Below are 14,674 nucleotides of genomic sequence, written 5' to 3'. Positions count from 1 at the left end.
ATCTAACCCTCTCTGTTCAGCGGGCTCCACCGTCACCGGAGTCGTTTGTCTGCATATAATCCATCACCGGAGCCCTTGTGGCAGTGGCAGTGGCAGTGAAGGCTGTGATCCGTTCGGCGATTTTTGGGCGGCTGAATTTAGATCGAGCATGATTTGGGGGAATTTTGTCTCTCCTTGTGAGAGTAATAAAGTTCGCATTTTGGCGATTTGTTTGCTGTTCGGGCTTGAGAATTGAAGATTAGCATGCATCTATTGGTAGTTTGCTAGAAATTTATTAGTATATTCATTTTTGGTCGAAATTCATCTGTTCGTTAATTTAGGTTCTTGTTGTCTTTTTTTCTTGGCTAGCAATGTATCTTTTTTTGAAACTGTTATAGAATATATAAATTTTTCGCTCAGCAGAAGATGCGTTAGGCTATGTCTGGGCTGGGGATGAATGACATCAATCTCCTCGTTCTTTCTCGTTATGTATCAGTTAGATGAGTAGTTTGGTTTCATCCAAGTTATCTATAATGAATTTTGTTGTGTAAATGCCGTTAGGCTTTATCAATGCAGTACCTCTCACTTTTGTCCAAAAAAAAAGATATTATCAATGGCCTTTTTTATACCACGGTCAGATTTTGCTAGCAGAAAATGATTTTCACACCCCTTCGTTTATTTATTATTTATGTAGATGATACTTTTTTTTTCTCTTATTCATGTATATTTACAAAATTGTCATTACCACTTGAGTTTTTTTTTTTTCTTTATAAAAAGCAATTTGATAATTTCGTGTGAATAAGAGCGCAAAAAAAAGGTCTCAATAAATAAAAGAGTAGTATTACAAAGGCTTTTTCCCTCTAGCTCGATCAGTCGTCTTGGCACGGTCTTATTTACGGAGGTGGTTTACAACACCAACTAATCAAAATCAATCAAAAGTATTATGGACGGTCCGAATTTTAATAAAAAATTTCCGAAGAAAAGTTCAACTCTTACCCGAAAAAATTTATTTAACATCCCGACCATTCAAAACACGTTTAGACAGTCACAATTGAGTGCCGTAAACAAAACCTCCTCCGCAAACAATATTTTCTCTAGGTTCTGTCTTATGCAGAACCTTACTAGTATTTCCTTTGCCTAACTTTTGACAAATTTTGCTTGTGCTTGACTTTTCTTGCATAAGGACAAAGGGAGAGAAATTATATATTTCCTATAAAAATCTGTCCCAATATTCATGCAACCCACACCACAAATGCATACCGCGTATTTTCAAAATTTGTTGCAACCAGAGCCATGCATTTCTCACTATACCCCTTCACCTTTTCTCTCCTTCCCTTGTTTCTCTTCCTAGTTTTCCTTCTCAAATGGCTCTCCATCACTGCCCGACAACTGAACAAAAATCCACCGCCGTCTCCCCAAAAGCTCCCTTTGATCGGAAACCTCCACCAAATGGGCCCCTTCCCCCACCGCTCCCTCCACTCCCTCTCCCATGCCCACGGACCCTTAATGCTCCTCCACTTTGCCGCCACCCCAGTCCTAATCGCCTCCTCCGCCGCCGCCGCCCGTGACATCATGAAAACCCATGACCTTATCTTCTCCAACCGACCCAAATCGACCATTTGCGAGAAACTCATGTATGCAATGAAGGACGTGGCTTTCAGCCCTTACGGCGAGTACTGGAGGCAGATGAAGAGCATCTGCGTCCTCCAAGTGCTGAGCAACAAGCGAGTCCAATCCTTTCACGACGTTAGGGAAGAAGAGACGGCGATTATGATCGAGAAGATTTCGAATTCTGGTTCTGATGTGTTGAATTTGAGCGAATTGATTGTGGAGTTGACAGGGAACGTGGTGTGTAGGGCAGCATTGGGGGCGAAATACGACGGCATTGGGGGCGGACGAGGAGGGGCAAGGAGAGGGTTTAAGGAGGTTTTGGGGGAGGTTGCGGAGTTATTGGGGGTTTTTGATATTGGAGATTTTGTACCATGGCTGAAGTGGGTGAATAGAGTAAATGGGGTGTATGGGAGAGCGGAGAGACTTGCTAAGGAGTTGGATGAGTTTTTGGAGGGTGTGGTGGAAGAGCATGAGGGTAGAGAGAGAAAGGGAGGAGAGGGAGGGCAGGATTTTGTCGATGTTTTGCTTGAGATTCAGAGAGAAAATTTGGTTGGGATTCCTCTTCAAAGAGATAGCATCAAAGCTCTTATTTTGGTAAGGCATGAATCTCTGTTCTTTACGACTGTCTAGTCGTGAAATTTTTCAATGCTCTTGGGGTAATATTGAGCACGAATCTCTTATTTTGTATTGAGCAATTGTTTAGTAGCCTTGTTATTTTATATCCTACTTCAATTACTTTCTATGATTTCTGAACAAGGGTAAGGATTAACTTGGTGTCAAAGAGATTCTTCTTTTCTATCATTTATTTGTCTCCTTATCAAATAAACAATTAAAAATGTTCACTAAATTGTTTTTTTTTTTTTTTGGTCTTGAAGGATGTATTTGCTGCTGGAACTGATACTACATCCACAGCCCTAGAATGGGTAATGACAGAGCTCTTAAAACATCCTCAAGCCATGAAAAAACTCCAAGCCGAAGTTCGACTTATAGCCCAACCCAACCAGCCTGTAATCGAGGACAATCTAGACCAGATGCCCTACCTAAAAGCTGTGATCAAAGAGACTCTACGCCTCCACCCTCCGAGTCCCCTTATCGTGCCCCGGGAGTCAACCAAAGATGTCCAAGTAATGGGCTACGACATTGCGGCCGGGACACGCGTGGTCGTCAACGCTTGGGCAATTGGGCGGGATCCGGCGTCGTGGGATGAGCCCGAGGAGTTTAGGCCCGAGAGGTTTTTGAACGGCCGTTCGATCGATTTTAGAGGGCAGGATTTCGAGTTGATTCCGTTTGGAGCAGGGAGGAGGGGGTGCCCGGGGATTCAGTTCGCGGTGGCGATGGATGAGCTCGCCATTGCAAATCTGGTGCACAAGTTTGATTTTGCACTACCTAATGGGGTGGAGCTGGATGTGAGTGAAGATGTTGGTATCAATGTTCATAAAAAGTTGCCTCTGCTTCTTGTCGCAACTCCTTGGCCTTGCTAATCTAGAGTACCATGTAAAAGTACTTCAATCTCCTATTATGATAGTATGCATGAAACATAAGTCTGTTTGGAAATTAGTTATTTTCACAACATGGGTATTTTGGTAACTAATTAAGCAAGAGGGACTCAATTGCTAATACCTGGTCCATGGTGGGATTCCTAATGCACCTATTTTGCCGGATTGATAGTCCCATGGGTTTCATAATCCGATCAACAAATGCAAAACCAAACGCAGGATTTGGCGGCCCCAAAGAATTACTAATCACATCCCATGTTTGTTTGTTTTTCTTGTATATTACTGCATACACCTTTTCTTTTAACCTGTACACTTCTCGCCTCCACCCGAAATAGCCATTAAATTGCCATAACATTGCTCAAATCGCAGACCTTCGGAATGCTACCTTTAAAATCTGAACCCTTTAAAATTTCGGATACACTAGATGCATAAGCATCTGCCTAGAAAGAATTTTTCGCCCCTCGATAGGTGTTATTAGGTGTTGCCATATAGGCGGGTCCCAAACCTGATGTGTTCGGTCAGAAAATAGTAACGTTAAATTTAAATTCAACTGAGCACTCTTCCATGTCGAAGTATCGTATTAGGTGACATGTGGAGTGGCATCGAGCCAACTTGATCATTCCATGAAGTCGGGTAGCCTTGATCTTCGTAATAAGGGCTTTTGGTTGCCTTTGTTCTTTTAATCTTTGTGTTTTCGAAAATTAATAAAATTCCTTTTGTCGATTGAAAAAAAAAAAAACTCGTTCCGTAAAGCCCCTTCGATGTTATCATGGATGGCAAAGCAGCGTGCTTTTCGGAGCACGATTATATCGACTTGGGCTAATTTCAAAACCTTGTAATGCACAATTGTGTGGAATAACTATCGGGTAGATTACACAAACCTCCTTTGAGGTTTCTGACAAATGCAGATACGTACCTATTTCTTCACAAAAAGTGCAAAAACCAAATCGACTTGGGTGTTGCGGGCGTGCCAGGACAGGTCCGCTGTCCAAGTTGTTTTTAAGGCCTGGAAGCCTCAAAACCTAACTTCTTCCAAGGGATTGTGCTTGGCCCAAAGGGTTAGGCCTCGTGATGGTTCGTTGTTCGCTTTTGCTGGATAAGGACTTAAATATTTTCTAACCATTGTTAGAAAATGGATAAAAGAAAAGAAAAGGATTGAAAGGTAAATACGGAATGAAAACAAACTTTATTAATCGGTTTAACAAAGTTTGGGTACAAGGAAGTGAAAGGAAATAAAATCTAGTCCGTGCTAGATTGAACGAGAAAGTAAAGACAATGAAAAGATAAATTGGGTAAGCCGTGGGCTTGATGGTCGTGGACCATTACCAAGGCCTTCAATTTTGGTATTTATAAACAATGCTTCAAGGCCTTGAGCTGCTTCCATAGGCTTTCATGCATGACTGCCATGTGGCCTTCTAGCAGAGGCTTAGGTTTGAGCAGCTTCGAAATGCTCCAATGAGGGGTTGTTCTTTGACCAAAACGTGCTCTTCAATCCAAGAAAATGGCCAAAGCCTGAAAAATCCTCATTTTCTGCATAAAACTTTGTAAAAGAGCAAAAGGAATTTCAGCACCCAAGCCTTTGAGCTGCTTCAACACTCAAGCTACTGCTTGATTGGACATCCTCTGGGGCCACCACTGCTGAAAACCAATACTTCTCCAGGCCTTCCTACCATTTTATTGGTCATCTATCTCTTGTGGGCCCTTAAATCCTCTAATCTTGATTCCTTATGAAAGAAGAATTGGGAAACAAAAGATTAACCAGACCTAAGTGAGCTACTTGTGTGCAACTTGCTTAGGTCTGCATGAGTCATTCACCAACAGCTCCAAGGGCTGCATGTACGCCACCTGTCCCTGGCCTTGCATCCTGCTGAAGAATGGGGTCCCACCAGTTCAGACCTGGAGCTGCTTGTAAGCAACTTACCTAGATTTGCCGAACAAGAACATTCTAGGCCTTTGAGCTGCTTCTGAGCATGGATGTCTATAAATAAAAAAAAAAGGGATATTTGGGCCCACCAAGGCCAAAAACGCAGGCCTGGTTGAGTTGCTTGTGAGCAGCTTATGTGATGTTAGATAGAGGCCTTTGAGCTGCTTGTCCAGGCCTAAGCTGCTTGGGATGTCTCCATGCATGGTTGCTACGTGTCCCAAGCCTTGCTTCATGCTAAGGGATAGAAAAGACTCAGACCTTGAGCTGCTTGTAAGCATGATAGGCGCGTAAATGTTTACATTAGCGCCCCTAATTTATCTTTATTAAGTCTCATTTATATTTTTATTTGGAGCTTAATATTTAATTTGTGTATTGTAGGTATACGAAAGATTCAGTACAAAAAGAGTTCAAAGTTAAGCTTTATTTGATGTCCAGGCAAAGTCCATTATCAAAATAGTTTCAATTGGTGGGCCCAATGGCTTACAATCACTCTGATTAAATGATGGGCCAAGGAAGAAAGAAAGTGCCACGGCTGGAAAACAAAAGAAAACAATAGGATAAGGGTTTTGAATGCCACGGCAGTTGTGGCATATAAAAGGACAGCAGCAGCTTTTGTAAAAAGGGGATTTTTTTGGGACGCGGACGAAACAGGAAAAAAGGACGGAGGCTGCCATTCAGGATTCTTTTCTTCGCACGAAGAGAGAACACGGCGCTCACGGCTGAAATCGGAAACGACAAAAGGCTTCGGGGTTTACTCCTTTTATTCTTTCCAAGCTTTTAGTCTGTTGTTTCAATGGAGTTTTATTCTTGCTTGATTATTTGTTCCAAATCTTATTTTACAGTATAGATTATATAATTTTCTTTCAGGTTTCTTTCTTTTATGTTATTTGAAGTTTTGTTTAATTGTTCGTACTTCCATAACTCGTATTGATTTTCGCTTTTTATCAAAGTTGTTCGTTGGTTCTTGTTTAACTTAGATCTTGTGTTTATTTTATATCCCAAGCAATAGAAGCATGATAAATTCTAGAGTTTTATTCTTTTTATTTTTAGTAATGAGTGAGTAGTTTTTCTGAGGTTTGGTCGCTGGGTAAAACGCACCGCGACCCAATTAGGATTCGTCTCGCAACTTTTTTTGTGCATTAATTTAATTTAATAAATTTAGTTGGTGAAAACTACGTCCGTTGGACGATCCGAGGCATTGTCGGGACTTATGTGAGCGGGAACGGGGGACCAAAACCTGTTCGCCGCTGTGTACGGGGCCGGCAACCTTAGGATTCGCATCCTTCGGAGTTTCCAATTCTCCCTAAATTTAACCATTTTTTTAGAACCTTGAAAAGCGAGCGGATTCTGATTGGGTAGCGAGCGCCGGATTCCCTACGACCGTACCTCTCTTTTTAATTATTTGAGCAAGTTAATTATCTGTTAGTATTAACTAATCTCAATCAAAACAACAAAGGGTGACTACCTAAGAGCTAATTTTTATACTACAACCCGAGGTTCCACAGCACACACTTCACCGTCCTTAGTGGATTCGACTCCGGTCTTACCGGATATTGTGCTACGTCGGTCTCTGCCCTACGCTTGGGGCAACCCATTAATTTAGGTCTAGGAATCGGTCAAGCAAAGCAGCTTACCTAGATCTGCCCAGCAAGAACATTCTAGGCCTTTGAGCTGCTTGTGAGCAGCTTGAGACCTTTTCCCTGCCAACTGAAGGTCATAGGTGACATTTTCTTTAAGAAGTAGGCCCATCTATTACTTGAACCTGAATTTGAGAAGCATCATAGGCCTCTTCTCTTTGTAAGCCATGCGTGCCCAAGTTTGAAAAGAAAACTTAGGCTTTAAATGATTTAGGCCCATTTAGAAGGCTCTATTATTTTTAAGAACTGGCCTAGGCCTAAATAAAACACTCAGATCTAGTGGTTCAACCTAAGTCTTCGGCCAATCTTGGGCTTGGGCTTGTGATAACGAAATCTTAGGCATAATTTGGCTTAGGCCTTTGAAAACTCAACTCGATCAGTGGTGTTCAAATCGGCCCGATTTCGTGGATGACCGATCATGAGGCTTTTTAGCGCTTGAGACCTTCATTCAAGGCCTTCTTTTAACCACAAATTGATTTTCTGAATTTTGGCCAAAAATGGGTGTAAACAATACCTCCGTCGAGATTTCCGTTTTGAGCATTTGGTCAAAGTTTGAATCCTATATCAACTAGATGCCATTTTTCTAGCTCTTCCTATTTCACGATCAGACAGATACATACGTATGTTTATTGGTATATTCTCTTTTGTATATATGCGTGATTTGTTCTTTAGTTCTAAGAAAAAGTAGTTCTGAACGGATCATATTTGTCTTGAGGAGATAAACGGTCGTGATTTTGACCAAAGAGGGGTTCAACGAGGTGATTTAAGCACCTTCAATTCAAACTTGCAAAATATGGAACTTCGATTGTAAAAATGCGCGTGTGGCGGGCTCGATGGGCTTATTGCCCGATGACACTTCACTTCTTCCACATAGAAGGTAAGGATTCGATTCTCGTCAAGAACGCGAGTGTTTGGTGTTATGGTTGATGTCTTTTGAAATTGTCCCACCCGTAATGCCACTTAGCGGTATCCCTTTCACATCCTCTTACGAGTAGGCTAGACATCTATTAAGTGGAAAAAATAATAATAATAATCTCCCAGTCCCTACTCTGACTCCCTCTTTAAATATCCATGCAAGTGGTCCATTTTTATGTGTAGATATATACACTACTCCATAACATATAAAAATAGAGGGTGGCGGAGAGAATAAAGAAAGAACAAAACAGTAATGGGGTCTGATCAAATAAGTTAAATAAAATTCATGTTTTTACGAACTTTTAGACAAGTCATTCTTCTCATCTACATCAACTAAAATATTATTACTACATAGTATTACTTAGCAGAAACAACTAGACTATTGCTAGTTACCTATAGACCATTTAGGCTCCAATAAGGGGTGTACACGGTCCGGATTGGTCCGGTTCTCTAGAAAATCAGTAACCGGATCATTTCAAACGGTTTTAGGAAATTGAGAACCAAAACCTAACTAATATATGAGTGGAACCGAATCAGAACCAAACCGCAAAACCGGTCCGATTTTGGTTCGGTTCCGGTTCCAGTTTTATCCAATTAGCATCCAAACCTATCACCGATGTGTGAGAAAGAGAGACGTGAGATTGAAATTATAAAGACTAATCCGTTAAATAAGATTGCAAAGAATTAAAAGAATAGGAAGGTAATCTATTAGAATAGTAAAAGAAGAAAGAAAATAAAAAATTTCCTAACGAATGAGATTTCATCTCTAAATAAAGTAAGTTTAGCAAGAAAGAGATTAACTTACCAAATTACACACATATATTTATTTTATATAATTATATATATTAGTTTTAAACGGTTCGGTCCGGTTCCAACCACGGTTCTTTAATTGAGAACCAGTAACCGAACCAAAATTAACGGTTTTTATTTTTTTTGAACCATAACCAGACCACAGAACCACAGAACCAGACCAAATATGACGATTCGGTCTAGATCGGACCGGTTTTACAGTTCGGACGGTTTTCTTAAACACCCCTAGGCTCCATTCCACTAAGGAAAACCGTTATGCTAAGGTTCAAATAAGTACTTGTTTTTTAATTAATGTAACACATCCTAAAATCTAGAAAAACGATTATCGTTACTTAAAATGCCCAAGCAAGTGGTACATTTTGATGTAAAATATATGCTATAGAAGGTGCTAGATAAGGAGATTTTGGGTGAAGGTGATGATGCTTATGAAGCTTGAAATTCAGAGCAAATAGACGGTTAGGTTCCTGTCACTTAAAAGAAAGAATAAAGAAAGAAGCAAAAAAAAAGAAACAGGGGAGAGAGAGAGAGGAATAGGATCGATACAATTTTATTTTTTTTTTAATCATTGAAAGGGTGGGTGGAGCGAACAACGTAGAAATTCCCTTTGGGCGTGACTATAGGAGCTCCCTACCTGCCAGTGAAATCTCCAATTCGAGCCATAGCTATTGTCCGTGACGACAGACCGTCTTCACGGCACCACCTAAGTACAAGATTGCTTAGACTCCACCCCCATCATCGGTGAGACTCGAGCCCGAGTCTCCGCTAGGGGGTGAGTTGAGCCATCCAGGCTACCATCAAAGAGAAAAACATATTTATGAAGGCTCCGTAAATAAGTGTTTATAGCACTCAATCTCGCGCATCCAAAAGTTTTTTGGATGATTCGGATTAAAAACAAACAATTACTGGTCAAAGATATTTATTACCAGTCAAAATTTAACATATCGATCTCAATCATTGATTGTCGAGACGGACGGATGGGATTACGCACCTTCGTAAATAATTTATTCACGGCTCCTTTGCGAAGAAGTTATTCTCTTGTTCAAATAATTCATGTACTACGGATTTTTTTGCTTCCAATTTAAGGATAAGTTTGATATAAATAATTTGTGACCCTACGACCACATATAACAAAAGACATTCAATATAAGAACAATAAAGGACGTAACAAATGTAAATTAAACGGCCTAAAGCTAAATCTATTTACATTTCAACACATATAGAGAACTTTTACTAATTTCAATCCAACCGCCTACTAACGGAGCTCATTTAAACGCTCACTAGCAGGGACCCATTTAAACTTCGAGCATGGCTGCTTATATAGATGGGCCCTTAAGATTTAATATAGTACCAGAAAAGGTTCAAACGAGAGACCTTCGGAGAATCAGACAATAGCAAAATTATAAATGGACTGTAAATGCGATCACGTTAGTGTTAGTCTAGAGAGATGACAAATTCACAGAAAAATGGGAATTCAATACAACTACGCTTTCATATATGAAAATTTAAACAAGTAAAATGGGTCCTAAGAATGAACACAAAAAAGAGAGTGTAGATAAATATAGGCGTGTAAATATCACACTCGAGACCTAAGTCACGTATTCAATAAACATGCGCTCCAACGCGAGTGTAAAAGAGTTTTTGAAACACGTCCTAACCTATTAAAATTTACGAGACCGAAGATTGAAAGCGCGAGCACAGTGCAAAGATTGATGGCGGAAACGTGGGGCATTTTGAAAAATTATATAACTAAGCTCCAGACAAATTGAAATTATAATAATCGAATGAAGTGGCTCAACCCAGACATTAGGCTTTCCAATAGAATATTTGAGAATTGATTTTCGCCTGTACTTTTTAGTAACGTATGAAATCCTTATAAATAAAAAGAAAATAATATAAATTTGCATTAGCAAAACTAAAAATTATGTGAAATATAAAATAAGAAAGGGTAAAAAACACTTATATATTTGACATATTGAAACAGAAAAACTTATTCACGAAAGAGCAGTGAATAAGTTGTTCTCAAAAGCGCTCAATCTCAACCGTTCAAAATATTTTCTGTGAATAACTCATTCATTACTCCTCCATAAATAAATTATTTTCGATTAGAAAAAGACGCATAGCATTTGGAGATGATACTATAATACTATAAATTATTCCAATAAGACTTTGCCCACATTCCATGCATCTCAATTTCTATTGGATCTTTTCCAATAGAAAGCAATGATGCAGCTCTCACTCCACCCCTTCCTCCTCTCTCTCCTCCCCTTGTTTCTCACTCTAGTTTTCCTTCTCAAATGGCTCTTCTCCACCGCCACCGCCACCGCCACCCGACCGCCGCCGTCTCCCAGCAAGCTCCCGATTATCGGAAACCTCCACCAAATCGGCCGCTTCCCTCACCTCTCCCTCCACTCCCTCTCTCAAGCCCATGGCCCCTTAATGCTCCTCCACTTCGCCGCCGCCCCCGTCCTCGTCGTCTCCTCCGCCGCTGCAGCCCGAGAAGTCATGAAAACCCACGACCTAATCTTCTCGAACCGACCCAAGTCGACGATAACGACCAAATTCTTGTACGCATCCAAGGACCTTGCCTCCAGCCCTTACGGCGAGTATTGGAGGCAGATGAGGAGCATTTGCGTCCTCCACTTACTGAGCAACAGACGAGTCCAATCGTTCCGCGACGTGAGGGAAGAAGAGACGGCAGTTATGATCGAGAAGATTAGGAGTTCTGGTTCTGACGTGGTGAACTTGAGCGAGCTGATGGTGGAGTTGACGGGGGACGTGGTGTGTAGGGCGGCGTTGGGGCGGAAATACGGCGGCATTGGGGGCGGAGGAGGGAGGAGGGGGTTTAAGGAGGTTTTGGGGGAGTTTGCGGAGTTACTGGGGGTTTTTGATGTTGGTGACTTTGTGCCATGGCTGAAGTGGGTGAATAGAGTGAATGGGGTGTATGGGAGGGTGGAGAGAGTTGCAAAGGAATTGGATGATTTTTTGGAGAGTGTGGTGGAAGAGCACAGGGGAAGAGAGAGAAAGGGAGGAGAGAGAGAGCACGATTTTGTGAATGTGTTACTTGAAGTACAGAGAGAGAACATGGCCGGAATTCCTATTCACGGTGACAGTGTCAAAGCTCTCATATTGGTAAGGCTTTCATTCACTTAATTTGCATATGCACGAGCGTAAGCATGAACGTATTTCGAAAAAAAATTCAATTCTCAAAATTTTCGAGAGCGATAATTTAGAGTAGAAGCTTAGAGCGAGAATTGAGAGTGGTAGAAAAGAGTTTTACTAAAGGGATCTGCCTTCATAATTAGAGTTTGATCATTTATTTTTGGATATCGATCACTATGATTTCAGAACAAGTTTACTTCAAAATTTAATTTGGAACATCGAACCGAAACTCATTTTTCTTAAGAGAAACGTGGGCAATCATGCGTCAAATTGATATCAACTGCACGTGATTCACAACGTGATTGATGTTCTCAACTAGTTAAAAAATGAATATTCTTGGTCATCAAAGTGAGCCCAATTTGAACAACCAAAAAAAAATCAAACAGAAAATGGGACCGGAAAACTTAAAATTTTTTTCTAGTAGTACAAAACATTGAGATTGGCCTATTTGATCATAATTCATCAGTTTTCTTCTTTTTGCCTCGTAGGATGTTTTTGCTGGTGGAACTGACACTACATCCACATCTCTAGAATGGGCAATGGCAGAGCTCTTAAATAACCCTCAAGTCAGGAAAAAACTCGAAACTGAAGTTCGACTTATAGCTCAACCCAACCAACCTATAACCGAGGACGATCTAGACCAAATGCCCTACCTAAAAGCCGTGATCAAGGAGACTCTACGCCTCCACCCTCCGATTCCCATTCTAGTACCCCGGGAGTCAACTAAAGACGTCCGAGTAATGGGTTACGACATCGCGGCTGGGACACGGGTGATAACCAACTCCTGGGCTATCGGACGAGACCCGTCGTCGTGGGACGAGCCCGAAGAGTTTAGGCCAGAGAGGTTTTTGAACAGCTCAGTAGATTTCCGAGGACACGATTTCGAGTTGATTCCATTTGGAGCGGGGAGGAGGGGGTGCCCGGGCAAATCTTGTGCATAAGTTTGATTTTGCAGTGCCTGATGGGGTGGAGTTCGATATGAGTGAAGCTGCTGGTTTTTCTGTTCGTAAAATGTATCCTCTACTTCTTGTTGCGACTCCCCTTACTTGTTAGTTTTCTAGGTTAGAAGGACCTCAGTAATGGTGCAATATGAATCATGTACCTATTTTTCGTAACAGCTATATATGCCCACCGCACGGTTTCACCATTATCTCAGTCTCACCATCCGCCTCGACAATCAATGGTACGGATTTTTAAAAAACTCAATGAGATAAGAGCGGTGGGGAAAGCAATAAAAAGTGAGCGGTGAGTGTAGACTTTTCGTTTTTGGTATATCCTGTACCTATTCATAACAATCAGGAACACACTTTAAAATCGAGTTTTGCCTAGATACTGTCACAAAGGATCCTCAATACAACCCAGGACACAACAAAGGTTGATCACCATGCAGTTGCACTGAAGATTTGCAAACACTATCCCCTGCAACAACCAAAGTGATCAAAGAAAAGCGCGACGCTCATTTAGATCACGGATATGAGGATCGTTATATCTAATCCTCAATGGTGTGCTTTCGTATGTGTTTTGTCCGAGTAGGGCTTCTGATCTTCTTCTCGAGCCTAGATTAATTCTTCACCATAGGTAGACTTGGAATCCTTGTGTTCTAATTTTGTAACTAGGCAAAATCAAGTTAATTAATCACCAAATGGTCTCATTTCTTGTAAACTTCCTTTTCCTCAAGAAGACACAAGTAAATGATTGGGGGGGTTTGGGCTTGAAGCGCAATCGGAACACAAGGTAATCACCTCCGCCGAAAGGCAATGGTATTGTTGGCGTGTTGCCTCATGCTGTAGTAACATCATAGGCGTAATCAAAACAAACATACCAGTAGCATCCTAATACGAACTTTATCGATCGTAGAAAAAGAAGTAAAAATAGAATGAGAAGAGTCCGACTTCGAGGGGAGACTTCCAATTACCTGTGAACTTATGTCTTTCACAAGTGGGAAGACTTTTTTCCACTTGCCTTCATTCATTCACAGACCTTATATTCATACAACACAAGAAAAGATGACATTCCGGTGGAATGATTCCACCAACTCATTATCCTAAAAAATAGGAAAACTATTTTTGCTTTGTTGCCTTTACAACTAACCCAAATAGAAAAACTAACATATCCCACCAACTATTAACTCCTACGTACGTACCATTACTTTATTTCTAATATCTAATAAACTAAATAGAAATAATTGGAAATAAAATATGTACATAACATATAATGCAAAGAAAAAGTCGAAGTAATAACCAATAACTATAAAGTATCATGGGCAATTACGTCAACAGTTCCTTTCTTCTTTTTTTTGCCAATATTGTATAATTAGCGAGGGTTAGCGGGATGTGTTAGGTTAGCACTCGGAGGTGCAGGGATTATCCATAGTCTTGACCCCAAATTTGCCCACGCCGGGGCTCGAACCTCCGCCTCTTGTATGGAGGGGAGGGTAAGAAGCAACTGCACAAGCCAGCCGTTCTTACGTCACGGTCGTTTGCTACCAGCCAAATGGGGAGATGAGCAGGAAGAGAAGAGGACAAGAACCCAAGTCGTGAAATGGCTGGACAAAATTGGTTACAAAAGCACATCACAAACAGAAAGTTCAACAATGCTGCACCTCATATTTGACTAAACTGGATAAGATAAGTCTTCTCAAAGGAAGATGATAATGTAGAATTGAAATGACAACCACAAGCTATGGTTTGTGTGGAAATTGGGCAAGTTGTGAGTCTTGTGACAAGCATGCAGCATTATTACATAGACTGTTTTAGTTTTCTTAGTACCGTCTCCGAATTGGATATGACAAGAGTAACGGTGGCGCATGTGAGTCAGACCTAGGGCTATCAGAGCGGGGCCCGTTCCACCTCACATTTTAAAAATTAATAATCCACACCCTACGATGATGGCAGACCAGCACAAAGGCTGCACGATGATAGGACCCAAAAAGTGGCCACACGTGACAGACCTCAAATGCGGCTGCACGTGAGGGGGGATGTTAAGGAAATAGAATCCCACATTGCTTGGGAGTGGAATGGGTGATCACTTAATAACATCTGGGACCTCTCCACTCATTGCCAATTGGTTTTGAGATGGACATAAAGTTTCTACAGCAACGAACCAAGCTGCTCGCGAGCAGCACATGGCTCAGTTCGTTAAAG

The 14,674-nt window shown here is 41.1% G+C and overlaps 3 protein-coding genes across 3 annotated transcripts in view; 2 read left to right on the top strand and 1 right to left on the bottom strand.

Moving 5' to 3' along the window:
- LOC131310699 (uncharacterized) overlaps positions 1 to 14,674 on the bottom strand; it is a 29,009-nt gene that overhangs the window by 11,832 nt on the left and 2,503 nt on the right. The gene's annotated exons all lie outside the window — the stretch shown is intronic.
- Positions 1,203 to 3,207, top strand: LOC131310687 (cytochrome P450 736A117-like). Its single transcript, XM_058337851.1, has 2 exons — positions 1,203 to 2,184; positions 2,466 to 3,207. The coding sequence occupies exons 1-2, from the start codon at positions 1,273 to 1,275 to the stop codon at positions 3,069 to 3,071; spliced, it is 1,518 nt and encodes a 505-aa protein (XP_058193834.1). The 5' UTR covers positions 1,203 to 1,272; the 3' UTR covers positions 3,072 to 3,207.
- LOC131310695 (cytochrome P450 736A117-like) lies at positions 10,547 to 12,678 on the top strand. The gene is made up of 2 exons (XM_058337859.1): positions 10,547 to 11,501; positions 12,020 to 12,678. The coding sequence occupies exons 1-2, from the start codon at positions 10,593 to 10,595 to the stop codon at positions 12,470 to 12,472; spliced, it is 1,362 nt and encodes a 453-aa protein (XP_058193842.1). The 5' UTR covers positions 10,547 to 10,592; the 3' UTR covers positions 12,473 to 12,678.

This window comes from Rhododendron vialii, chromosome 12a, assembly GCF_030253575.1.
Source record: "Rhododendron vialii isolate Sample 1 chromosome 12a, ASM3025357v1".
NCBI lineage: Eukaryota > Viridiplantae > Streptophyta > Magnoliopsida > Ericales > Ericaceae > Rhododendron > Rhododendron vialii.
The sequence above is the reverse complement of the archived record's forward strand: the minus strand, read 5'-3'. Positions and strand labels throughout refer to the sequence as shown.